At 35.9% G+C, this 26476-nt stretch overlaps 4 protein-coding genes and 2 non-coding genes across 7 annotated transcripts; 4 read left to right on the top strand and 2 right to left on the bottom strand.

The window, feature by feature from the left end:
• Positions 1-742: 742 nt before the first annotated feature.
• LOC145901949 (beta-1,3-galactosyl-O-glycosyl-glycoprotein beta-1,6-N-acetylglucosaminyltransferase-like) lies at positions 743-6170 on the top strand. 2 transcript variants are annotated; one of them, XM_082989770.1, is made up of 10 exons: positions 743-976; positions 1082-1255; positions 1323-1395; positions 1628-1810; positions 1868-1932; positions 2134-2220; positions 2743-2967; positions 3070-3219; positions 3742-3905; positions 5562-6170. In XM_082989770.1, exons 2-10 carry the CDS (start codon positions 1083-1085, stop codon positions 5951-5953), a joined length of 1512 nt encoding a protein of 503 aa, XP_082845896.1. In that variant the 5' UTR covers positions 743-976; position 1082; the 3' UTR covers positions 5954-6170. The 2 variants fall into 2 exon arrangements, with proteins under 2 accessions (XP_082845896.1, XP_082845895.1); XM_082989769.1 differs by lacking the exon at positions 1868-1932 and having other exon boundaries at positions 746-976; positions 2060-2220.
• Positions 6171-7332: 1162 nt separating this feature from the next.
• LOC145903831 (G patch domain-containing protein 3-like) lies at positions 7333-13685 on the top strand. Its single transcript, XM_082991994.1, has 19 exons — positions 7333-7511; positions 7614-7800; positions 7867-8049; positions 8164-8315; positions 8482-8532; positions 8586-8756; positions 9365-9503; positions 9565-9836; positions 10632-10697; positions 10754-10884; positions 11255-11347; positions 11420-11497; positions 11563-11658; positions 11711-11782; positions 11842-11949; positions 12162-12271; positions 12361-12424; positions 12477-12671; positions 12933-13685. The coding sequence occupies exons 1-19, from the start codon at positions 7358-7360 to the stop codon at positions 13017-13019; spliced, it is 2409 nt and encodes an 802-aa protein (XP_082848120.1). The 5' UTR covers positions 7333-7357; the 3' UTR covers positions 13020-13685.
• Positions 13295-15670, bottom strand: LOC145903833 (neurocalcin-delta A-like). Its single transcript, XM_082991995.1, has 5 exons — positions 15530-15670; positions 15120-15246; positions 14464-14609; positions 13462-13564; positions 13295-13394 (listed from the first exon to the last, which is right to left on the bottom strand). Exons 1-5 carry the CDS (start codon positions 15668-15670, stop codon positions 13297-13299), a joined length of 615 nt encoding a protein of 204 aa, XP_082848121.1. The 3' UTR covers positions 13295-13296.
• Positions 15671-16247: 577 nt separating this feature from the next.
• On the bottom strand, positions 16248-26430 carry LOC145902904 (uncharacterized). The gene is made up of 24 exons (XM_082990993.1): positions 26352-26430; positions 25337-25544; positions 24782-24942; positions 23393-23521; positions 23177-23293; positions 22875-22988; positions 22401-22514; positions 22212-22325; positions 22078-22141; positions 21853-22016; positions 21673-21780; positions 20956-21069; positions 20761-20874; positions 20537-20701; positions 20320-20476; positions 19977-20187; positions 19545-19759; positions 19324-19454; positions 18943-19114; positions 18627-18692; positions 18475-18546; positions 16710-16768; positions 16607-16647; positions 16248-16481 (listed from the first exon to the last, which is right to left on the bottom strand). The coding sequence occupies exons 1-24, from the start codon at positions 26428-26430 to the stop codon at positions 16248-16250; spliced, it is 3123 nt and encodes a 1040-aa protein (XP_082847119.1).
• On the top strand, positions 24201-24274 carry Trnai-aau (transfer RNA isoleucine (anticodon AAU)). The gene has a single exon. It is a non-coding gene; the product is annotated as a tRNA-Ile (tRNA).
• Positions 24278-24350, top strand: Trnaf-gaa (transfer RNA phenylalanine (anticodon GAA)). The gene has a single exon. It is a non-coding gene; the product is annotated as a tRNA-Phe (tRNA).
• Positions 26431-26476: the final 46 nt, after the last annotated feature.

The following is a 26476-nucleotide window of genomic DNA, read 5'->3' as shown; positions in this document are numbered from 1 at the left end:
TTCCTATATATTTCCATTCATTTTTGGGTTTAAATTAAAATGATTGTAGGGGCACTTTTAAAGCAATGCGGTTCCACATATACAGGCGGGGTCGGGTTGACGAATTAATGCTTGCTCTGCGAGGCGAGGCGAGCACATCAAGAGAATGAGTGCATCCGACGACGCATTTATTCCACGCGGTCGTCGAATCTACAATAAGGCACTATATCCTGAAATTGACGAATGGAGATATCCCCGTGAACGCTATGAGCTGTGATATCTTGATGTCGGGTGACACGTGTGCACTTTATATTTGCCGGGTTGGTGAATTGCTTCGCAGCTGCTGTGACATCCGCGTTGCGCTTTCTCTTTGGCGTTTGCGCGTTTTTTTTTTTTAGATATTTGGCGATTTGGGCGTGTTCCGAATTTTTGTTAGGTTCGCAAAAAGCTCGGAAATTTGATTGTTAGCGTATTTATACGAAGATTTTGTTTCTCATTTGTTGACGGCATCCCCTTTTTATCTGTTTGTGGCACGGGTACATCTACTCGAAACCATGCAATGACCATCCCAATACTTTTGGGCGGGTTGTTTTGCACAAATTTGTGTTTCAAAATGAGAAAATTTTTAAAAAAAAAAGCACATGGCAACTCCGTGCTAGAGTTTGAATTGTCAAATTTCCTAACTGCTGTGACGCCAAATTGCTAAACATAACCAGCATTAAAAAAAAAAAAAGTTATGTGGCTGCACATATGGCGCGCACAGCGGCTTGGAGCAGTACTGTGTACAAGAAATAAGAAAAAGGCCGTGCGAGCAAAATCATAAGGACAAAAAAGCCAACGCAAGTGTTCAAAAAGTGTCATTTAAAAGGTTTATTTTTGTGCAGAAAAGTGCTGAATTAATTCCAATAAACAAGTTAATATCTTCAAAATTATGGTGGGATTGTATATACATCTATCAGATTGATCACTTTGTGTGTACGGCATGAGTAAAGCTAAGGTATATGCAGGTTTTGTATGTGTACAGTTTGTATTCATATTGTGAGGTGTAAATTGTTGTAAGAAATTGGTGTAATCATTTACAGCAATTTAAATTTTCTGACAGAATGATGCGTCAAGTTTCACTGCGCGGAGCACTGTGCACATTGTATATACTGGTCGTACTGTGGATAATTGCATACTGCTCATTACACTATTATGACACAATGTATCATTCACATATTGCAAGCTCTAACGCTCATCGAAATGTTTTTGATGGATACAATACTCACAAAATCCAGTGAGCAAAATTATTTTTATTTTGTACTATATTACATTCATTTTGTGACAAAAACCAATATTTGCAGCTTTCCAAATTTAAATGTTGATGAAGATGTTCATTATCTAATTGGAAAAAACTATTCAGATTACCTTGGACAGGTAATTTGTAATGCCTTGTTTCTGTGTAAAGCTGATCAAGCAGACAAAAGCTTTCAAGCTTTGCACAGAAACTCTCAATACGATAATCAATCAACAGCCTACCAGGGTAGCTTGGTTCACTGATCCAGTATAGTTACTTTATTACTATTTCTATCTGCTTTGTAAAATTTTTTTAAACAGTGTTGCATGTATTCTTTTGTTTATTGCATTAATACGATACATTTCTACACAGAATTATTGGAAAACATTTAATTCTACAAACAAGTGGTACAAGCATTGGAAAGAAAACATAATATCTTTAAAGTTACAACCAAGTTCTTACCTTCCAAAAATATCGTCTTGTTCTGATATCATACAAGGAAAAAGTGAAGCAATACAATCATCCCAGCTTGGACTACTTGAGTTGAAATCAAATGTTAGTGCTAATTTTTTTTATTCTCTTATCTTCACTTATACAGTTCATCGCATTTAGATTTCAAACAATCACCATGCGGTAAAAGATATTTTAAGATTTTACCAGTACACAAGTGTAAAAAGGTTGGGAACCACTGCTTCACATCATAGCATATTATGAAATTCATTTGATATGTTTTCTAATGCACTATGTATGAAAAATTATGTATTTCTAAAACTAGATATAACGCAACATGCATTCAATTTTTAGATACACAGCGAGAAAAAAGAATTTGGTGTTATGTTGGATGATAAAATTAACTACTTGGTACAAAACTGTTCCAGGTTTTTGGAGTCAAGGAATTATGTTACAGTGCCACTTACTCCTGAAGAAAAGGCATATCCAATTGCCTACATAATTACAATTCATAAGTAAGTATATGTACTGCAACAATGGTAATACTTGCACAATTCATACGAAGTTAGAGGTACAAATGATGCATAATCTCTTTTTATTGAAAAAAGCTGAGAATAATCCAGATTTTTACAATTTTGGATGACAGTTGGTCTTTTTCCATCTTGTGGATTTTTTCCTGCATCAACCTTGCATTCCTTCATAAACCATGTGTCTGTTACATGTTTATTTATAACAACGTATAGTCTGATTTACTTGACTGTATTGATCTTTACAACATTGTATCTGCTATTATTTTTGTGGTTATCAAATCACATAATACAGTCAATTTGCCCAATGCTTTTGGGGGAATTAATGTGCAAGATTAGATACATACATTTCTTAGCTGTGCTCAATTAAGACGATTTTTACTAATTTTTAACTACACAAACAATTTTTTGACAAATTTATTGGACAAATTGAATCCAGATAACCAATTATTACTGTAGATTTGTATCATTGGCAGTATTCTTAAAAACTGACTTTGTACTTGCTTTCAGACAAGAGTTCATGTTTGAACGTTTACTGAGATCGATCTATCACCCACAAAATTTATATTGTGTTCATGTTGATCGCAAGTCACCTATGAAGTTTTTAGCTGCCATACAAGGAATAACAGACTGTTTCAACAACGTTTTTGTTGCTACCACTCTTACAGATGTTCATTATACTCATTTCAGTAGAGTTCAGGCAGACCTAAATTGTCTTCATGACTTGAAAGCAAGGTATGACCAGTACTCTGGTTCATAAAACACTTTATTAGAGAACCATAATTACCCTGTTTTATAGTAACTTACCAAAAAACTGTTTTGTACATTAACTTCTAGACACCAAGATGTACAGTGGAAATATGTAATCAACCTTTGTGGCCAAGATTATCCACTGAAAACAAACTTGGAAATTGTTAGAAGCCTAAAAAGTTTGCATGGGTATAATAACATGGAAACATTCACAACGCCGGCTCATAAAAAACAGAGGTTAGTCGAAATATTGAAAAACTAGTTGACTAAGATGTGACTTTGTGTTCTGCTTTTATTGCCCTTAACTTCTCAAAGATATCTGGATGCTTGAATTTCGAACTTTCAACATAGAAGATGATTATCTTAAAATATCCAATAAGATTTGAAAATTCCTGAAACAATACTTAATTTTCACATGCAATCCCTACAAAGTTCCAACCACTTAGCAAGCTACTTTGTATTATTTATTGTGTTAAGTACAAAAAAACAATAAATCTAAACAGTTGTTGCCTATTCTGCTGTGAAGCTTTATAAATTGCATTGAGTTTTTACTTGCTTCTTTTACTCAGTTTAACTTAAAAATTGAGCTTGTCAGAATTTTAAGATTTGCTATTCAATATGGTAGTCCAGGCTTTGGAAAAATGTAGTTTCCGTGAATAAAACCTGCTGATAGATTCTAACCACAAAAGAGGACTGAAAATGCAAGATACACACAAAATAATTGGCATAAAAGCTAAATTTGCTTTATTCCTTTTGCAGGTATTTATTTACCTACATTCTCTCAGAGGGCCAAAAGGATAGTGAATATGGAGTAATGCAAAAAACTGACAGATCAAAGTCGCCTTCTCCACTTGACACTCCCATGTTTGCTGGAAGCGCTTATTTTATTTTCAAATATAAAGCAGTGGAATGTATTTTAACAGGTAACAAAACTTGGTCTTGTAGTTTAGGAACCAGTTTCCTAAACTAGGATCCATAATTAGGAACACAACTCACAGGTTTTCTCATAATTCTGAGTATAAATAGACTGGCCCATATTGTTATTAACACTGTCATGTTAAAATAAGACGTTTCAACAAAAACTTATGTCATCATCAGTATGACTGACGCGATTGGTGTTGCTCCATCATTATAAGGAGCAGACCTGACCGACGTCACAGATAAGGCTCGCGCGGGTGGTGACGTCATTTTGCTATCGGCCACACACCACCAAGAGGCGGAAAATGCGCAGTAAGCGACGCAAAACGCAAAATACACAATAAACGGCATAAAACGGCATAAAACGCAACAAACACATTACACATTAAATAAAAATAGTGGTGCAGAAGTGCCGTCCACGTTGAGTTGTGGTTGTTGCTGTTGTATGGACAGCGACTCCATCAGCAGGAGACGATACCTGTCTCTCGCCAGCGCAAGGATTTGTGGCTCACTAAACTTAACCTTGTGAGTCGGGTGGTCAAGTAGGTGTTTACACACCTCCGATTTTGGGGATATTTTGTGCTCATCGATCCGCGTGTACAAGTTTTGAGATGTTTGTTCGATGTATGTTTGTCCACATGAACAGGAAAGCTTGTATACCACGGACGAGAGGTGCAGGGTTTAAAGATCGCCATTTAAAGATCGCCAGAAGACCCTGCACCTCTCGTCCGTGGTATACAAGCTTTCCTGTTCACCCGCGCGAGCCTTATCTGTGACGTCGGTCACCAATCGCGTCAGTCAAACTGATGATGACATAACTTTTTGTCGAAACGTCTTATTTTAACATGACAGTGTTAATAACAATATAGGCCAGTCTATTTATACTCAGGATCCATAATGATATGACAAAAAAAGTTTAACATGATCTTGTAAGGTTTTGTGATCATAAATCTTTTTCGATATTTGTTAGTTTTTTTTGTGTAACCTTCCGCAAAGAAATGTAACATAAGACATAATTTCAATTTTATGTTTTGCTCCAAAAAATTTAACACATATGAACATATTTTGCCATTTTGAAAATGTTAAGTTACTGGTCTGCAGTACTATGAACAGACAAATGTTATAATTATTAACCATATACTTCTTTTGTGAACTTATTTAGCCCAACATGTCTGTCAAGCAAATCCTGCAGTATTAACACAGATCTTCTCAGTTATCTTTTGTCGAAATTCTTGCGATTATGCGCCAACAATTAGTTGTCAACTTTTGCCATAGACTCTGGTGTCGAAAGTAATTCGAAAGTTCTTGTGTCAGCACAATTCGTTTGCTTCCAAACCACAAAAAAATAATTAGGAAAAAAGTTGTATTTGGGTTATTATCACAAAGTTCTGCATGCAACTGGCCGTTTACGTAACAATAAAAAATTTATGTCATCATCCGTTTATGATCCAAGAAAAAAAGTGACAGCAATGAGATATTACATCATGTTTCCTAAAAAATGGGCATTTTTCAGTCCAAATGAGGAAATTTAAATCCGTGCTTGCAGATGTATAACGACTAAGAGGCACATATTAAACCGACATATTTGTATCATAAACTAGAAGCTCAAATTCATTCACACTATTTCTGGTTTGTTATTTCATCAAAAATATTGTGTTTAGATCCCACCATACAAAATTTTTTAAAATGGAATGAAGATACTTACTCACCAGATGAACATATTTGGGGGACTTTGCAGCGATGGTATCCAAAACTACCAGGCAGCTTTCCACCTCACATTAAATACGATTTAAATGAGCTGCAATCAATAACAAGGTTGGTTAAATGGGGGGGAATGGACATCGAAGTGTACCCGAAGTGCGCTGGTACATACGTCCGTGGCGTTTGCGTGTACGGAGTGGGGGACCTACCTTGGCTTCTTCAACAGCATCATCTTTTTGCTAATAAGTTTGATCTTACCTTCGATCCGTTTGCGTTGGATTGTTTGGATATCTGGTTGCGAAACAGAACTATTAATCAAACATTGAAGTATGTTAATAATGGATTTGTTTAGATCGTACACATTTAACGCGTTTGTTGTTTGTAGCAGGCATATTGTTATTTGTACTAGTGGTAGTGACCGTGTCCGTTGTCTTTAGCGCTTTCCATGTCCTCACGCTTTTTTATTTTACCTTTTCTGTTATGACCTGTGTATTTTGCAGTATTTATATATTTTATTATTACAAATGCAACTGTAAATTAGATTCATAAATTAAAAATAAACTCGTTCTAGCTGACATCTGTCGTATTTACTTGCACCCGCCTGCCGTTCTTACAAGTCAATCTGGGTCATTGGAAAATTCCACAGCATTCGCAGAATATTTCTTAACTTTGTAAGTAGCGGTACAAATTTGTAGTTATATTCGTTTTGATGCGTATCGCCACTCAATTTCAACAAAACTGTTAAGAGGCGCATGTTGGTATGTCTATCGAAAGAAGTTTCGTCAGCGGGAATAAGTCGTTTGAGGGCCCATTTAGTTCAATTTTCTGCTGCACACGGAACCAAGTCGCTTAATGGGCCCCCAAAAAAACACTAAAACTTCACGAAACTGGCTCAAATTCGCCCTAGCAACAGCACATGCAAAATTGACCCACTTGGAATCACTGATTGCTTTGTGACATCCACGTGTCGTGATAGAGGAAAAAATTCAAGGTGAACTTATTTTAAAAGAAACTATAGTATGCGTCCAACATACTTAAAGTAGCATATCGTAGTTCCACAGCAACCTTCAAAATATGTATATCCCACAATCCACAACGCTTGGTAATACAATATTAAAGTCAAACTATAAATCTACCAACCATTCTTTCAACATCACTAACTTGATTTTCTAGGCTATTTTTTCTTGCTCGAAGTATCCAAGAAGTTATTTTTTTTTCAATTTTTTTTATTTACCCTAAAGCACTTTCTTTTCATTGGTTAGGCTCGAGTCATTGAATTTACATCATCAACAGATATGAAAATAGCTTATCGATACCATTCTTTATTTTGACTTTGTTGGGTAACTCTGAGAAAAACATCATTTTCGGGAACAGAGCATCTTTCATCGTGACGTAATTTGGGGTTTTCCCGATTTTCAGAACATAATTAAATGCGTTAGGCCAGGGCCAAGCTATGTAATTTTCCTTTATTCTTATTTGGGCGGAGGATTTTTTTTCGGCGATCGTTAATTGTGCTAACGATCGCAACTTTTTTGTATGTTAATGCATTTGCTAATTTATATTGCGCTGATTATTTGTAAATTGTCGCAAAAATGTGCGGAAACTTTTTTTTTGGTTGCAACTTTTAAATGTGAATTACACATAATCAAAGACTTGTTATATTCATTTATCAAACACATGTACCCATAAATAGAAATTACAAATTTCTAATATCTGTGAATTTAGGCTTTATCAAAAATAGACCTTTAAAAGCTTGATGGAGAAGAACTCTTTAGAAAATATTTTGGCTGCAGTTTGCAATATACCATCATCTTTTCACTCCGCTGATTTAAGAAACTACTTTTCACAAGTCATTGAGGAAGGTGCATTTACTTGTTTCCACTATAAGCATCGTCCAGAAATCAAAAAAGGTACAGAAACAATTTTCACATTGAGATCTGTTGAAGGCAACTTAATCCTGAATTGGCCATTATGTATGTTTGAAAAATAATAATGATGTATGTATTTTGCAGGTGAACTTAATGGAGAGCATAAAGATTCATGTGTGTGTGTTATTTCTGTATCTTGTGAAGAAGCATTCAACAAAATTTTTAACTTGTATCACCAAAAGAATTGGATTAACAAATCCGGTGAATACTTTTCAACAAAATGTGTGATATTGAAACTCTCTGCTCAATTGAAAAAAACACCAAAGGACATGTAAGCCGGGTTTCGTTTGTTGTGAAAGGTAATTTTTAGGCATTGTTGTGGGCTTTATGTTTTTAGCTACGTTACAAAACAGGAAAAAAAATACAGAAATCGTCATTCGCCAATAGAGGAATTTACATTTTCCGACTTGATGTGTTTGTCTGAATTAAACCCTCCTCAACAAGTAATGCCAAATGGAAATGTTGGAACACCAATACCGATATTTCAAAATTTAATTCGGAATTGTGAACTACCTTCCAGGTTACTTTTTAAAATTCCACCTTTACCCAATAAATATCATGTTACAAAAACATATTGATATTTTATCTGCAAAATTGAAAATACCATTTGCGTCATACAGTTTCTGTTGTTCAGCATCATTAAAAAGCTTGGATTAGTGTTTCCTGGTAATGCAAGTAAAAGAAGATATGGAAATGTACCCTTTGTATATGAAGATACAAATTGTGTCAGCCTGAAAACCCTAGATCCACTTATGGCTACAACTGGCAATGGATGTATTGTAAATGATTGTGATGGTGGGACATTTTAATTGAAACAGTGATATTTTATTTATCTTCTTAATTTGGACTGTATAATTGACAGCAAATGCACCCAATAAAATACATTTATCACTTAGTAGTAAATTTTTAATCAAATTGATTGTTTTAGACACATCTAACATACATGGAATACTGCAACCTAATGCTAATCACCGATATGAAAGTAGTTTTGAGGAAAACAAAGGTTTGTAGCCTTTAAAAACAGCTGGATATACTCTAATTTAAATTTGTTTGCAGATGTATCTGATTCGGGTGATGATGATGATGATGATACATGTGAAGAATGGGAACGACATGAAGCATTTACTAATGATGTTACAAGTCAGGAAAGGGCAAAAGAAAGACTTTTTGAAGAAGAAATTGAACTGAAATGGGAGAAAGGGGGAAGTGGTCTTGTTTTTTACACAGGTTAATTTTTTTGTTGTCCACTTACACCATCATTTCCATGCACAAAATTTTTTTCACTTTTAAATCAGATGCGCCACTCAAATTTTTATCCTCTCACTCTAGTAAATTATTTAAGTATAATTTAAAATATAAATCTGCTAGCTACACTACAAGCCTCAACAGTGAGGTGGCAAGTTATATTTTTTATTGTGTCTTACATCAACCAGTGGTATTTCTTGACAGAGATTCAATGTCCATTAACAATATTTTACCTATTGTATATAGCTCAACGGGTAAAAGGCAATATGTCACATCCTGTTAGGTTAGGTATTATGGACAATTGGGACCCGGAAACAACACACCAAATGTGATAATAATGTTCAAAGCAACACAAACTTGCACAATGCCAAATAGGAAGCATTTCACACTTGATGTAATTTCTAGGCACCTTTTTTTCAAACATTATTTCCAAATTGCAATACTTCTCATTTTTCCCCAAAAAAATTATTTGATGACTGACAATTGAAATACATTTGGACTATTGAGGGTTGTATTTACTGCTTAACAGCATTTAATAAAATTCCATATGTACACAAGATAAATAGTTATTCTATCGCTTTTTTTGTTAGATGCCCAATACTGGGCTGAAGAAAATGGAGATTTTGATGAACAAAATACTGATCAGTGGGACATAGACACAAGAGAATTTTATGGTGGAAAAGGTGATCGTGATGCAAGAGATTTTGTTCAAATATGTGAAGAGAAAAGGTCAAAAACAGTTTGCTGATTTAACTAATTTTGCAACTAATTTTATTTTGTAATATTTTAGATTACGAATGGGCAGACCATTGGTGAAAAGCAAACGAGTTAAAAAAGGAGAATGGGATAATGCAACAAAGCTGCAACGTTCTAAAGCACAAATTGGAAAGTTTGAAACATATACAAAAGGAATAGGAAAAAAAATTCTGAAAAAGTTTGGTTGGAAAGAAAATGAGGGGTTGGGTCCATCCACAAGTTGTGGCATCAGTGAACCGATTATTGCTGATGGTCAAGCTCCAAATAATACCAAGGGATTTGGTTACCATGGAGAAAACATTTTAGGTGATGAACAGAAAAAAAATGTTGGAAAGGTTTACAAACAATCAACTAAAATATCCAGGTCTCTGATGGTTCAAGATCAACCTGTTCGATCTAACACTGTTGAACCACTTGCCAGCCATTCTTATCTTTTTCCACAATTCCAATCGAACTTGGTTGCTCTTTACTCCAAGCACAAACCTTTCTGCAAAACAACAAGACATACTATGGTTCCTGGAAATGATGGAATTATAATAACGACAAAGTATGATGATCCACTTGAGATAGATGAGGAGAGTGAAATTCTGAGGTCACAGCACCCGTCCGCGCTAAAACACATACCACTGACACCCAAAGGTCCTCTGGCAGGCAAAATAAACTATCCCACATCAAAACTTGTTAACCAACCTCATACAGATGTAAGACAAAGCCAAAGACCATTTGTTGGGTGCAGTGAAGAAGTGAAAAGAATCAGACTTTATACTCCATACGTGCAATTTGTTCGACCTTCCAGTTCAACAGAGTGGTTTTTAAGCCCTAAAGAAACTGTGTTTAAAACAGATCACTTAAATATAACAAATTGAAATTTGTTGTCAGGAATTTTGTGTGGTTTAGAAAACTGTTTACAAATAGTGTTACCATCAAGATTTTTGGTTGGGACTGTGGTTACCAAGAAAAATTTGATGTGCTTTTAAACTTTAAAATTGTGGCCATTTGTAGAGAAGTAATTTTTTTGTGTGATATATTTGTTTCTTTATAATAGTTGATTGCTGCAGTATTAACACTGTGAATCTTTCAGGTTAGTTAAATGTTGTATAGGTAGCCCAACAAAAATGTCATTGTTTGGTGGTTCTAATTCTTCATTTTCCTTTGGATCTAGTAGTGGTATGTAGTTGTTAATTTTTGATTGAGAAGATGCTAATGGTAATAGTTTTTTTTAGCTTCAACTAATCACAATCCGATGAAGGATATTGAGGTGTCCAGTCCACCAGATGATAGCATCAGTTGCTTGGAGTTCAGTCCCTCAACAACACCAGGAAACTTTCTTGTGGCTGGATCCTGGGCCAATGATGTAAGTGTGCTTATATTAATTATCACTACAGTAATACTATGATATTCTACTGTTAGAGAATTTCATTAAAATTGATAAGCTGAATATCGAATCATATTCTGATTGTTTACATCCTGGAATTCAGCATAAATGATAGAATTTCTCCCCAGTTGTACTAATTAAAATAGCACTGAAAACAAAGTAAAAATAGAAATTCAATTCAATTGTCAAGTTTACATTAACAAGTTGTACAGTAGTCACTTTCCAAATTTGTTATACCTTTGGTCTTATTTGGTTATTATTAATGTTCTTGTTGCATAAAATATAACAATGAATTTAAAAATTTTGGTTTTATGTTCTAACTACTTGTAATAATTGTTTTTTTTTTCAGATTAGATGTTGGCAGATTGAGGACAATGGTACAACAGTTCCAAAAGCACAACAAATGCACCAGGGTCCTGTCCTGGATGTTTCGTGGAGTGATGTAAGAAATTTTTATGTGGATTCATTTAAAAGTCTAACTCTAAATCCACTGTTGTTGTTCTGCATTTTAAAGGATGGAACAAAAGTTTTTACAGCTTCAGCAGATAAATGTGCTAAAATGTGGGATTTAGCATCAAATCAGTCGGTACAGGTAGGATTTGGGTTGGTTACTCCATGTTCTATAGTTGATATGATACAACTTGTCATCTTTGAAAGGTTGCTCAACATGAAGCCCCGATCAAAACTTGTCATTGGATAAAAAGCCCAAACTATGCTTGTTTAATGACAGGAAGTTGGGATAAAACAGTAAAGGTTCGTACAATATTTAGTTTTGATTAAATTTACAATAAAATGCTTTTTTTAGTTTTGGGACACCAGATCCTCCACCCCTATGAAAGTCCTCAATATGTCCGAAAGGGTTTACTGTGCTGATGTGGTACGATATGCTAGTTTATTCCATTACTGTATAACATTTCAGGATTTTTTTGTTTTAAGAAATACCCAATGGGAATGATTAGTTGTGCCGACAAGAAACTTATTTGCTTGAAATTGGAAAGTGAACCACAGGAATATCAAAAGATTGACTCACCTTTAAAGTATCAGGTAAGCCAGGAAGTGTAGCTGGTTAAACAGCTTAGTTTAAAAAGGCAACTTTCTCTTTTACTAATCATTCTTTTATAAATATGATTAATGTTACTCTCCTTTATTGGTTGCCCCCATGACCATAAAGGTCAGTTTTAAAATATTATAAAAATAGAACGATTTATCTGGAGTTACACACACTAATATACAAGTCTATTGTTTTTGTTTTTTAGCCTCGCTGCATAAGCATATTTAAAGACAAAAGTCAAGCTAATCCAGTTGGTTTTGCATTAGGAAGCATTGAAGGGAGAGTTGCCATTCACTATATTCAACCAAGCAGTCCGTAAGTGATACATAGATGTACTAGGTTACAGGACGTTTTTCTGCACCACTAAACGGCGTAATTATTAATATGCACTTCTGTTTTGATAGGAGAGACAACTTTACATTTAAGTGTCACCGATCCACATCATCCACTCCACAAGATATATATGCTGTGAGTTAATATTACTTTTTTTCCCCGCAACTATCTTACAAACCAAATTCAGGTAAATTGCATTTCGTTCCACCCAACCTACGGGACCCTCGCTACCGTTGGTTCTGATGGCAGATACAGTTTTTGGGATAAGGACGCGAGAACCAAACTCAAAGGTTCTGAGCAACTGGATCAGTCCATATCAGCTTCTGCGATCAGCCATAATGGAAATGTGTTTGCTTACGCGTCGAGCTACGATTGGTCCAAGGTATTTTTTCAATAACTCCTTCTTTGACAACCATATACCAAGTACTACTTCTGCTAAAATGTCTACAATGAATGATTTTCATAAACGCTAGTCCTCCTTTTGTACCAAAAACTGTAGACTGTCGGATATTTATAGCAGCATGAAAGACAATGTCCCTTCACAAAATGTGTTAACGTTCGTAGCACCTATAAAGTTGCGATTTAGCACTTCTTATCAAAACATTTCGGTGTTTCAATATAATATTCAATGTATGTTTTCCAGGGTCACGAACATTATAATCCACAAAAGAAAAACTACATCTTCCTGAGAAGTTGTGGCGACGAAATGAAACCAAGAATGAAAAAATAACCGCATTACTTTCATTTGTTTTCGCAAAACGATTGGTTCCAACAAAATCATGTGTAGATCAAGAGTGCATCTTTCCTTTAAACATTTAAAAATTCGCGGGTAGACGCATATTGGCAAAACAAGTGTGGTCAACGCAGTGCGTTAAAAATTGATACATATAAAATTGATACATTTTAAACCAGTATAAAAGTATTTTGAAGTTACTGCTTGTTTGTTTGCAAAATATTTTCCATTTATTAGCGTTGTGGCCACTCACGGGACACACCGCAAATTCCATTCAGTCGAATATTTCCTCCTCTACATTTGCAAGTAGCAGATTTCCCACAGTAGGATCTCGACATCCAACTTCAATAAACTCGTGAAGTGTAACAACTCCTACAAACAGTTAAAACCCATTATTTTCCCTTCAAAAACAAATAAAGACCTCTTTAAATTTGCATACCGTCGCCATCTTCGTCAAGTTCACGAAAAAGCCCTTTTGCAAAAGTCTCTGGTTCGGGAAGCCCTGTGTTGCCCTCCTGTTCTTCTGACGCACAATACATGGCCTTCAACAAACAACCATGTTCACAAAACTTCGAGTGCTCTTCGTACTCATGTTTGTGTGACTGGACAACTCGATTGTTGCGAATATTTTTGAGTAAATTTTTGTAAAATGTAAATAAATTAACAACAACATGTAATTTTGTCTTTATTGAACTGTGTGGCGATTCATGTTTTAGTAATTGACTATTGTTGTGGCAACATATCAGTCTTATCGAAAACCTGAAATTTGCATAGTATTAGCTAATTGGTGTAAATATAAAGAAATTACATTTCAAATTAAATTGCTGGCAAATGCACTTTGACACAGATGCTAGATGTGATTTAAATCGAGAACAAGAGTCAATGTTTTAATATTAAAGATTATTATGCTTCTCCTAGTGCTAGGATACACCAGCGATAAACCATCTATTAGACCGTGCAGCAACGTCATGGAAAATGCATGAGTTTGGTTAAGCGGAAAAACTCTAGCAGATCACTTCCACGATTTCCCTTTCAAAATCATGAATAATTGACTTAAAAAGTCATGTTTGATTCACGAAACCGCACGTGGGTCAAATAAACACATGCTGCATTATTTATGGCGCTCTATCATTTGCCAGGTTAACAGTGAGCATTTGCGTCACGGCTTATTGCTGGTGTCAACATTGTAATGATCTTAAAAGCAGAGCAGCACTCTACAGCTACGACTTTGCTTGCTTTATAGACTTGCGAAGTTGCAAATGAACTTTTTACAGACCAATAATTCACTTCTCAAATTTATTAATATTAATGAATATCCCATGTAAGGGTATTGATTTTGTGCAAACAAAGCTCAACAAACTGGTGATAGATGTGGTACTGATAAAAACTGTTTGTTTAAATAACATAAAAGCAAAAGGTATCGGACATCGACATAACTCACTTTAACAATTCCAAAAATTTCGTCGAAAGAAAGGACTCCATCACCATTTTCATCGTAGAGATAAAATGCCAAGGAAAGTTTTTGTTCTAATGTGCCTTTGGAAAGTACACTCAGAGCAATCATAAATTCTCGAAAGTCGATTGTTCCTGTAGTTTATCAAATGATACTTATCTGACAACATCGACGATATTTATTTGGTTTAACTTATTCGCTACCAAGTTATTTGAGTCAATTATTGAACCCAAACGGTTAAGGCACAAACCACCGCATGATTTTCAACCTTTGCGATTAGATCCTTGGAAACATGGTTTGCAAAATATTTTTGACAAAATGATTTTAGTGTGATTATAGGCTATAGGCAATTTGTAAAACTATTAGATGCAAATTTTTCTTTATCAATCTTTAATGTTTTACGCAAAAAATTCTGCCGTTGTACATGTGCATTCTACTGGAATAATTTCTCACAGAAGCTTTACAAAGGTGTATTGACCTTTGAATTAGAGTATTGTAAGAGTTGCGTGTAATTCTTACCAGGGATGATGTAGATTTATGGACACAGAGAACAATTGCTTTCTTGTTAAACTAATCCTTGTGGTGTGGTGTGAGTTACACAAATCTATCAGATAAACATAACACTTTTTGCATAGTTTACTCACCGTCGTTGTTTTGATCAAACGTACGAAAAACCATTTCAACTTTTTGTTGTTCCTTCGCATCGTCAGGAAAAAAATTTTTGTAAACCTTTCGAAAATCCTTTTTGGAGAGATTTCCACTTGGATAATCCTAAATAACCATTACGTTATTAACCATTTTGGGCTATGAATATTGCCTTGTATGTAACAGAATAAGTTTAATTGACCCTGATTGCTTTTACATAAAGTCCGGCAGTTGGTTAATCGCTGTTAGGGTTTTAACAACACAATATTAATTAATTTTTTTGTCATCTTGAATGTGGACATTGTCGCACACTAGAATGGTCATAAAATGTGCCAATGTGCCGGTTACAAATAATATTTACTTCTTTTTGCTAGTGTTACTTGAAAATACACTACAAACATACACTAACCTTCAGAAACTCCTCATAAAATGTTCGAAGCTCCATCATGTTTAGACCTGTTTCTTGCGTCAAGTCATTCACATTGGCATTATACGCATCTTCCGGTCTGCGAAGACTTTTCTTGTTATTGGAAGTGCAACACTGACCCATGATTTACTCAACTAGCATTTAGGTTCAGCTAGGTGCTCGCTAACAGTTATGCTAGGTCCCTCGTCGCTACAAAAAAAATAACATTGCAAAGTGGCATTATCTTCCCACTTTGCGATTTCCCCAGGGTTTGCTGTCACTATGCGATTTCTACGGTCCGCGGCGCAATCTTCGGCGTTCTGACAATCAACCGTCCATGGAGTGTGAAAAACGTGATTCAACCTTCGAAAATCAATGGACTAGCAGCGATAGACATTGAAACCGACTGTCAATGCGACTTGCGGATTATCGTTTAGGATACAAAGTAATCTCCACTTGCGGAAACCCAATAATGTTGTATTATTTGGGTTTTGCAAGAAGTATCAATCAAAAAGCGTAAAAAGGCAGTTTCTGTACAGTATATTAGTACCTCACTACTATGTATGTCGTATCTAACGTGGAGAGAACTATAGAGCTTGTTGAATTAACGTAAAGTGCGACAACAAAACAAACTTTTGTCAAGATATGTATAAATATTACAAAATAGTTCAACTTAATGGGCAGCTCAGATTCAGACTATTCTTTGAAAAATACATGTGCATTATATATCCTGTACAAATGCGTTTTCGCGCGTAAATCCTCGACCTCGGTTGATGCTCATCTGCTTTTTGCTGCGGATAAGTTTGAAAAACGAAGCATTGTCTTTCTCTTTTGACGTTTTTCTACGTTCAGAAATTTCCTTTTTGTTCTTTTTTATCTCGCACCGTTGACTTTCAGGATCGGAACCCACACCGCCCTCTGGTGGATGTCTTTCAAACCTCACGCATTTTTCTTCCTCACGCATTTCTACATTGTCAACATAAGTAAAACCAGTCGAAGATTACAAGGTATATTTTATATAATTTTGAATAGAAATACTGCATGGACACAAATATTACCTTGCGAATGCGAGTTGTAGACGTTTTTTGGCTTGAACAGTGGCAGGTTTGAAGAGCTTTCTTCTAAAAACACGTTGAAAAAGTTTTAAATTATTGATTTCTTGCGGTGGTTTGCACAAAATAACCTCTGATCGGCGAAAGTCCCATTGCTGAATCCAAACTCTTCCGCTTCGGCATCTTTTTCCTGCAACACACACACATTTAGGAACACAAATCATGGATTTATTCATACTCATAATTCTGAGGATAAAAAGACTGGCCCACACTGCTATTAACATTGTCATGTTTAAGACGTTTCGGCAATAACTTATGCCATCCACACACACACGTTTTTGTTATACGTTTAAAGCAGCACCTTTCCTTATGCGCTGCCGAGTTGTGACCGTTGAGGACAAAACGAAATTATGTTACTGTGACCATCAAAGGAAGATTTACAGCTGTTTGGGCAATTTCTAAAGATTTTACAAACCAATAAGCGACAAGTCATTCTGTCTGATTTAGATGGGGGTTATTAAATGAAAATTTGTTCCCTCTAATATTCGCCCAAAACGACCAGCTGTATTTGTTATTGATTTTTGACGTCACCCTACCAGTAAGCTGTATGGTAAAAAAAGCTCGCCACACCCAAGTTACAAATGGCACCCCGGTTGGGAACCACTAAACTGTAGGAAAATGGTTCTTAACCTTTATGCTTCGTAGAGTAAAAGTAACCCTTTCTCGATGCTGTCCAATCAGCAACGGAAATTGAAATTGCAAGCATTAACATCGACTTTTAATTGTAACACACACACAAATTAACTGTATATAGATCAGACCACACACCCGCTTGTCAACTGTAATTGTGTGTGCTGTGGAAATTTGGGTTGGTTTCGTTGGTTGTTGGAGTAATTAAAAAGTGAAATTTATTTATTTAAAATCAGTGGAGTAAGCAAAACTTGTTATTAATCTAAATGTCGAACCCATACTTTACTATATGTTTTGTTCCGATGCAAAATAGCTTCAAAATATCTATGGTCTGCTTCACCGTTTGCCTGCCAGGCGTAGAATTTTGCACATCAACGGGGGTGCGGCGAATAAACAATGCTAACGCCAGGAGGTCGTTTGCACGCCAAAATATACAGGTTATAGTGTACTCCATGTTAACAAGTTTCTTGGCCGGCGATCTATGTAATCGTCAATCGAAAAATTGGACGAAACGTAGTTCTAAATTAATGTTTTCGCGACGAACTCGGCATTTGATTTTCTCTACACAAACAATAAAATCCTCCTTTTACACGTTCGCCATCAACGTAGTTTCGCTTGTGTTGGGTTATAGTAGATCGCGAATACGAGGCAAACCAAACTGCATGTTAAGCACCTTTATGAGTGTAATCAGAAAAGAATTGCTCCCTTAGTTTTGCTGCGGTTTGAACCGGCGAAAGCCGAAAGGATGCGATGCGATTGTGTGGTTAAACTTGTATAAAGGTCGGGGACTTTTCTCTCGTATATTAAACTCGCACGAGCGCAAGTTAGGCTACCACACTTCAAATGGGCTTTAGTTTTTGATTGCATGCTGTATATATATATATAAACTTTGTTTGTTTTTTTGCATTTACTCTTTCATTTTTCTTTACATTTTTAAGTGAAGGCTGTTACATCGCTTTTTATCGCCTTTAAAAACTATCAGAACATCAGAACTCTGAAGAAGTCTCGCCGGATAGGAGACGAAACGTCAGTTGCAATAAAATCTCGTAACTTTTATGTCAGAATAATTGTTTTAAATATTAGAACATCATTATTTTCTACGGAAAATACAACTGTTGTTTTTTAAAGGATTATACTAATATGAATATACTTGACATTTTACATGCTGAACAGTAGAAACAAAATCATCAAAACTTTTGAACCCACTTGTGAAATTTTGATCGTAAGCCTGGATTGACCATAGAACTTTTCTTAAAAGACGTTTTCTGTCGTTGTAACCTACAAATATAAATTCGTTTACTTTTTAACGTAACTACTTTTTAAACGTATAGTACAATTAAAGGATATAAGTTTTTTACTTGTTAAAAAACGTTCGTTCGCGGTTCAGGTGGTGCTTGATCGTTTCACCATGATTTGGTTTAATCCTGGATGTAAACGACGTATATGTTTTAATTAAAAAATCTGCATTTTTATTTCTATATCACATTTGAAAAAAAAACCTTCAGAAATTATTAAAGTTATGGAAATACATAATGAAATAATGAAATGTGTATATATTACTTTTATTTTATAAAATAAATTAATTTCTAGTCTTTAAATCACAATGACTTCCAAGGAGAGTTTTTAATTATTAAGTCAGGTGCATTTTATTTAGAAACCAGTAATGTGAATTACAAGTGAATATCGGTTGTCGGTTGATGACAATCACTTTTGTTCATATTCGATTGCTTTTGCGTTGGTTCCGAAGCTGGTGGTCCAAGGTTGCTTCCGGTTGGAAAGTAACGGTGTTGCGAGGGAAAATTGTGAAGCTTTTTATTGTCCCTTTCTTGCCAATGCGTTTGTTTGTCTGCAAGTTAACAAAAATTAAATAAAATTCGCAGCCGATAGATGAGTTATTTTCCTACAATTATCATGTGATAAACTGATCTGTCTCAAACTTCACCGACTGTTATGTCGTAATATACTATGCAATGAACTTTGGTAATGACATATCGCAAGGCTTTTGTTAAAATTTGTCTGTGCTTTGTTGAGTTGAGTTGCGTTTATTCTACAAACCTTGTGGTCTAGTTGATTTTTTATTTGGTTGGTCTATTGGATTGTCAGTGCTGTCTACGTCATTTTGAGTAGAAGTTCCAGCTGAGCCAACTCTACTTTCCGTTGTATCGTGCTCAGAAGCTGGTTCAAAACTGCCCCAACCAGAACCAGTTTATCAGATATGCATGGACCAAGCACATAACAAAAGGATTTAAATACTTTATTTAATAATTTCAACATACTTTTTAATCTTTTTTCTCGTTTTTTTCTTTGATATCGTGGACTCAGTGGTAGATGAGAGATTATCTTCGTCGGTATCGGGTGAATGACATTGGCGGCTTGTGAACGACAGTTGTTTTCTTTCTGATCGTTTTCGATAATGATTGGATTTCTTGTAAGCGACCATGTTGTCGCAGTGCGTGTGATGTGGCATGTAGTTGGTCTGAGTTGGAATAACCTATTGTACAAATTGCGTATATGTTTTTCACAAACTATTTTTGACATGTATTTGAATGTCAACTAACAACTAATTTCGGACAGAAACGTCAAAAAGTGGTCCTGAAATTTCGTGGAAATGTTTCATAAAACAAAATTTTATGTCAACTATTCTATATGGTCCAAGTATACCGATTCACACGGGCTATTTAAAACTATTACCGAAATAAAATACCTACCGGCAGACTGTTCGGGGGATAACCATAGAGGTGATGCGGAAATGGTTGAAACATTCCGGTTTGAATCATTTGTGGGTTCGCTAAAACATTCCCAACAAGAGCAGGCGGTTGGTGTTCCATCTGAGTTCTGTAATTTCGATACGTTTCTCCTGAGCCTGAATTAACGTTGTTTTGATGCTTATCTGGCATTCTTCCAACAAATGCTGTCGGTCTGAACCAATAAAAGATTATAATTTTTTTGCAATTCAGAAAACATGTATAGGTTATAATTATGTGGTTTAAACCAGTGATTAATTATGTTTGACATATGCGATAATAGTATGTTCAAGGAACTTAACGGTACCTGTACATTTTTTGCCAGTAATCATTTTCAGCCACAGATATCACGTCTGAGTCAATGTCATACCGGATGGACCCAGAAAACCGTCGTTTCTTTTTTTGACGATTTGCTTTGTTTTTTTTTGTACCTCCTCCAATCCCGTTTTTTGTCGTTTTGTCAGCTTATTAATGAATGTTTTAGTAAATAAAGTTCGTGAATGTTAAAAATTACGTTTTTTTACCGGCAGGTTTCACTTTAACGACACGAACACGATTGTCAATAGTTCGTCTTCTTCGGACATATGCAAAAAACAGAAGGGCTAGTACCCCAGCAATAATAAGAAATAAAATGCTGGGTAGAATAGCTGATAAAAGGTGAGTTTGGTTGTGCCAGTCTGCTTCGGAACCTTGGAAAAATGTCGATTTTAAATCATTATATGTGAATGGGTTTTGTGTGACTTCTTACTGTCCTCGCAGTTCGAGCCATTGTAGCCATCACGACACATGCATTTATAACCTGCAACTTCATCAATGCACGACCCACCATTAAGACAAGGCAAAACTGCGCAATCATCGATATCTGCGACAAACAAACCAACTATATATTTACTCGTTTTCTAATTGACATCGTGTAAAATCAAAGTCAATGAACAAAACTTACTAGATTCACAAATTTCTCCGGTAAATCCTTTTTGACAGTTGCAAACATAGTATCCAATGTATTCATCACACAAACCATTATTGAGACATGGTCTTGACATACATTCGTTAGTATCTATGCAAAATATTCTAATTTATCCCATTGTGTGTTCAACATAGCTGAAAGGAAAGCAAACTTATGCCAAGCGAAATTTTGCTGCATGTTTTTCTGCATATCGCGTTTGTACACGTAATTGTAAGCCCAAGAATAATAAAAATGGTTAAAATTGGGTTCCGGCACCAAACACTATATATTTAATACATAAATTGCAGAACTACTTGTGCATGCGAAAGCTTAGAGATTTAAAAGGGAGTTATGCAAGCATTAGGCTTGCATTTGCCCCGACCGCTATCCGGCGATCCTTTTCTCTCGGGATTTAGTTTATCCGAATTATCGGGATGTTGTTCATCAGGCTGTGTGCTTCCTGATGGAGAATTATCCTGACCAACTTCTGCAAGTTATTGGACTGGATTGGCAAAGTGAAAAGCTTTGTAAATTATTTTTCTTCGCCAATAACTTGGGTTGACCAGTAAAGTTTGTTTTTTTGTCGCGTATTTTGGTAACCATACAACTTTTTTTACGAAAATTCACTTTTTAGTCCCAATTCCTCCCAAAGATATTGCAATTGGATGAAACATAGCGAAGATTAAAGTGTAGACTAAAATTGAGCTACTGCACCTGTTTCACAATGGCGTCCTGTATAGCCTTCAACGCATTCGCAACTGTATCCATCATCCGTGTAAATACATGAACCACTGTATTGACAGGGAGATGACTCACACGGATCTGAAACCAACGTTCAGATTTGTTATACTTGGAATAATATTAAGTACGCACTTTTAACACAAACGTGTTAACCTGTTTCGCAGTTGATACCGACGAATCCTCTTGGACAAATGCATTCATATAAACCAGGATGGTCGACACATGGGGCTTGATTTTGGCATGGTTGACTGTCGCATTCATCCAGCTCAATTTCACACTGATCTCCAGAGTAGCCAGATTCGCAAATGCATTGAAACCTTTGTATTTGGTAGTTTTAAATTAAAACATTTAGAGAAGAAATTCCAGATTATAAGCTACCCGTTAACTTGTTCCACGCAAGTTGCTCCATTTTGACATGGTTCTGATGCGCATTCCTCAATCTCTGCCGTTAAATGATGTTGTCGTTGCAAATGATGATAACTTACAAACTCTAAAAGTCGCACTTTACAAACCTATTTCACAGCGTTGTCCAGTGTACCCCGGTGCGCAATGGCAATTGTACTGATTTATTCCATCTTCACAAGTGCCTCCGTTTAAGCAGGGCCCACTTTTGCATTCATCAATGTCTTTACAGTGTATATATTATGAAATGTTAGTTAATTAGAACTGAGTAACAACAAAAAGCTATTTAATTTGTTTACTTGTTTCACAACTGTTGCCTTCAAATCCCTCCATACAACGACAATGAAATGCTGCTTGCTGATCAAAACAACTTCCGCCATTTTCACAGGGACTTGAACTGCATTCGTCAATATCTGTGATTATTGTTTAACATGTTACTAAGGTGGGAAAAGTTTGGGCCTGTATATAATGTCATGAAATAATATAACACATGTTTCTTGACTGTAGAAGCAATGAGGCAATAATGATCAATGAGCTGACAGTTGCGCACACTGTTTCGATCTATCTTGTCTCATCAGTGTAGCTGGTCGTGTGCACAATTGTATGCAGTTCAATTATCTTGATATAGTTTTCAAAAAAATTCCACGTTCTCTCAATGAAAGAATTATTCTGTGTTTAATGCATTGCTGCTAATCACAGTAGCGCACTAACAAAGCACATATATAAAGCGTTTCGCCAAAGTGTCATTAAATGATGTGTTGTGGCCTACCTACCCGTTTCACACTGACTACCAGTATACCCGGATGAGCATTCACACGAATAACTTGCGATGTCGTCAACGCAGGATGCCTCATTTTTGCATGGGTCAGATTCGCATTCATCAATATCTAAACACATGTATTTTTTAATTCGTGTCCCCCAAAAAATGGTAAGCGCTATGTCAATTTACTCAGGAACACAAATCAAAACATTAAATGGTCACACTGACTTTACTACATGTGCATAATCTATTTACTACATGCTGGACATTGATAGTCTTACAACAAACTGAGTGCAATAGACAACGTCTTCTTACTGATTTCGCAGTCGTCTCCAGTAAAACCCAGTGCACATACACACGAATACATGTCAAAATCTGGCGTTGAACATGTTCCTCCACTTTGGCAAGGCTCTTCGGCACATTCATCTTTATCTAGTTGTAGAAGTTACATAGCGTTTTTAGCACAAAAACAAAAAAACTTGTTTTTATCAAGAGCTTGGTATTCAGCCATTGACAATTAATAATTATTACCTTCATCGCACACTTCGCCTGCCCAGCCTGACACACAATCACATCTCCAACCCTTGTCTTGTTGGTCATCAAGGACACAAGTTCCGTCATTTTGACATGGTTCACTTTGGCAGTAATTGAATCTTTCGACTGCACAGACATACGCACACATTATACGCCTTTAAACTTTTGTTTGATCACCATCAGTTTTAGAACGATGAATGGAAGATATATAGGCTAGTGCTGTTTTCAATAGACCTTGGCTAAGCTTAGGTTTTTTGCCTTGCATACTTTTATGACCTAAACTATAGCAACTCTTGAAATAAACATCGTCACTATAAATTCCGGTCAGTAGAAGCTGATCAAGATAAATTTCTCTCACGTGCGAGAGCGGGATTATTAGAATAATAACGCACGAGAATCGTGACAATAAGGCGAATTAAAGAGTGCGTTAATGAACGAAAGTGGTTAAACAATTAAAAGCGATAAAATACAATTCTACATTATCTTCTAAACAGGTGAGCTGAATAAATTCGCGGACCGGTTTCACTCCTTTTAGTTTCCATGCAGAAATCCTAACAATAAATACACTATTCCAATGAGGTACCTAGGTTGAATTAAGGTTAATCACATTCAATGTAGGATTGGTGTTAACATTAAGTTGCTTTCATTTGATTAATCCTCAGTCAAACATTCTCTTGGTAATGCTTTTATTGGTTCTGATTTACTGATAAGTTTTGATTAAAAATGCTAAATGCAAATGTAGATGTAGCGCATATCCCAGCCGCCCTCAAATTTATAACGATGCAAATATAGGCCTTGTGTCACCGGCCGGTTAGCTCAGTTGGTTAGAGCGTCGTGCTAATAACGCGAATGTCGCGGGTTCGAGCCCCGTACTGGCCATCCGCCTCGATAGCTCAGTTGGGAGAGCGTTAGACTGAAGATCTAAAGGTCCCTGGTTCAATCCCGGGTCGGGGCAATACTTTTGAAACAGGAATAACTAATCATTTTTGGGCACCAAAAACCCAGCAGTAATTACACAAACTGTTGACTAAACCAGTGGGTTTCAGCCATTTACGCTTGCGAACTATATATATTACTAAAGACTAGCATTTTGCGTAAATAAGATGTAATGTGAAAACTGTTCTTGTCTTCTGAAAATAAACCAACTTTAAACGCCGCTCTAACAAAGTTTCTGAAGGAAATCTAGCGGAATATCAGAGGACCGTAAGAAAGGGTCAACGGTTCGTGGACTGGCGGTTGAGTGACAATAATAGCCTAAACCGTAATCAGTTAATTAACACTGCATATTAATACTGTATCAAGACGCCAATTAAACAGCATAATTTACGCTAAAAGCAGCTACAGGTTCGTCAAATACCTACTGAAAAGTGTATTCAACAATCTTACTTCTGTAGTTGATCAGAAATCCCTTGTGTTGTACGCTATCGTCAGAAATGAACTTAATATCGGGATTTCCGATTCCTTCTTTATCCAAGTTGTCTGTGGCTTCCCTTTGGCTTTGTAACCCGCAGAATTTGTCAGCTTCGTTGTCTTCGTCAAATTGAATGCTACAATGCAGTTCGGCACAACATATTATGCACATTGTACTTTTAAAGTTGACAATCGTAATTTTCTTGTTTAAGCCTATAGTGACTTGTTGAAGCGATGCACAGCCAACTTATTCTGATGGCGTTTTCGTAAACTAACGCGGCTATTTAATTTGCACCCCAATTTTAAATAAACATAGGCCCAGTAATGTAATTTTTATGTGGAAGATTATATCAGTGGACAGTTGCAGTATTGCAGCAAGCAGTATATGTATATAAGGGATAACGTATAGGATTGTAAGTAGATCAGATACTGAAACTTCTTAATAATAATGCGATGGGGTGGGAAAAGATGACACAGTTGTCAAATTGTAAATAAACTCCACAACAACCGTGTACTTAATAGTTCAATTACCTGACGTAGTCATACGTACAACCGCCATTACGATCTTCTTCAATGTCAAGGAGTTCAAAGTGAAAAAACACCTTATCTCGCTCACGGGCTGCAGTAGACCAAACGCAGTCAGCATTAGATCCGTAATCTTGTGGATATTCTGGGTGTGTAAGATTTCCCTGTATTCCTGGAAGCGTTGAGCCACAGCCCTCAACCGCTGCTAAATTATCTGGAAAGAATATTTGATGCAAGTTACTATGTCTATTGAAACTCATAATACTATAGCTTGGTTGATGTCAACTAAAAACCAACTGAAGACGTGGAATATTCTCAATCAGGTTGTACCAAGTCATGTTAAAAACAGTTGATTGCCATATAGGCCTACCAGCATTGGTTCTTAAACGGTGGGAAATTATAAGTTGTAGGTGGGTAATTTGTCACCACCAAAATATACAAAGGACACTAGTTGTTATGTCCTGTAATCGCTGTGTGTCACATACTTATTCATAATTGGTCAAGCAATCCCGTCAAAAAATTTATAAAAGTATAACAGATATAGGTCTAGCGCCAATGCAATAGCCTAATCAAATTACTAGTGGGAAGCAATTCCCTTCAAACTGAAAGTGGGAAATAAGAGAAAAAAGGTTAAGAACCACTGCCACATAAACTGCAGCACTACGAATTTTCCATTAGAAACAAAATTTCAAATATTCTTACCCCAAAAGGATTAAAATTTTGTTTTTAAACAATGCGAGGAAGTGACTTAAAACCGCAAAAAAGTTTATAGGCTCACATTTACAGGTAAACAAGCACATATGCAAATCCAGTCCGCGCCTAACTTGTATGTTTGTTGTAAATAACAATAAAAGATTTGTTTTTCTCGTAAATTTTCAACTTGAAATACGTCATTTGTATTGCTATATTTTGCGCGGACTTTTACGTGAAAGTATCTCTACTTCGGTGCAAAAACTAATTTTTGGTATAGGGATAAACGTACAGTCATTTGTACCTGTGTAGAATATAAGTATTTACTTACAAGCAGCAGCCAGCAACAAAATAGTGCAATAACTTCCCAACATGTCAATCATTAGTGCAAAATTTGCTGGCTTGGCCATTGCATTTTGTCAAGTACCGCTTGCGTCCTCATGAAACAAGAGAAGT

The sequence above is a fragment of the Ascidia mentula genome, chromosome 5 (genome assembly GCF_947561715.1).
Source record: "Ascidia mentula chromosome 5, kaAscMent1.1, whole genome shotgun sequence".
Lineage (NCBI taxonomy): Eukaryota > Metazoa > Chordata > Ascidiacea > Phlebobranchia > Ascidiidae > Ascidia > Ascidia mentula.
The sequence above is the reverse complement of the archived record's forward strand: the minus strand, read 5'-3'. Positions and strand labels throughout refer to the sequence as shown.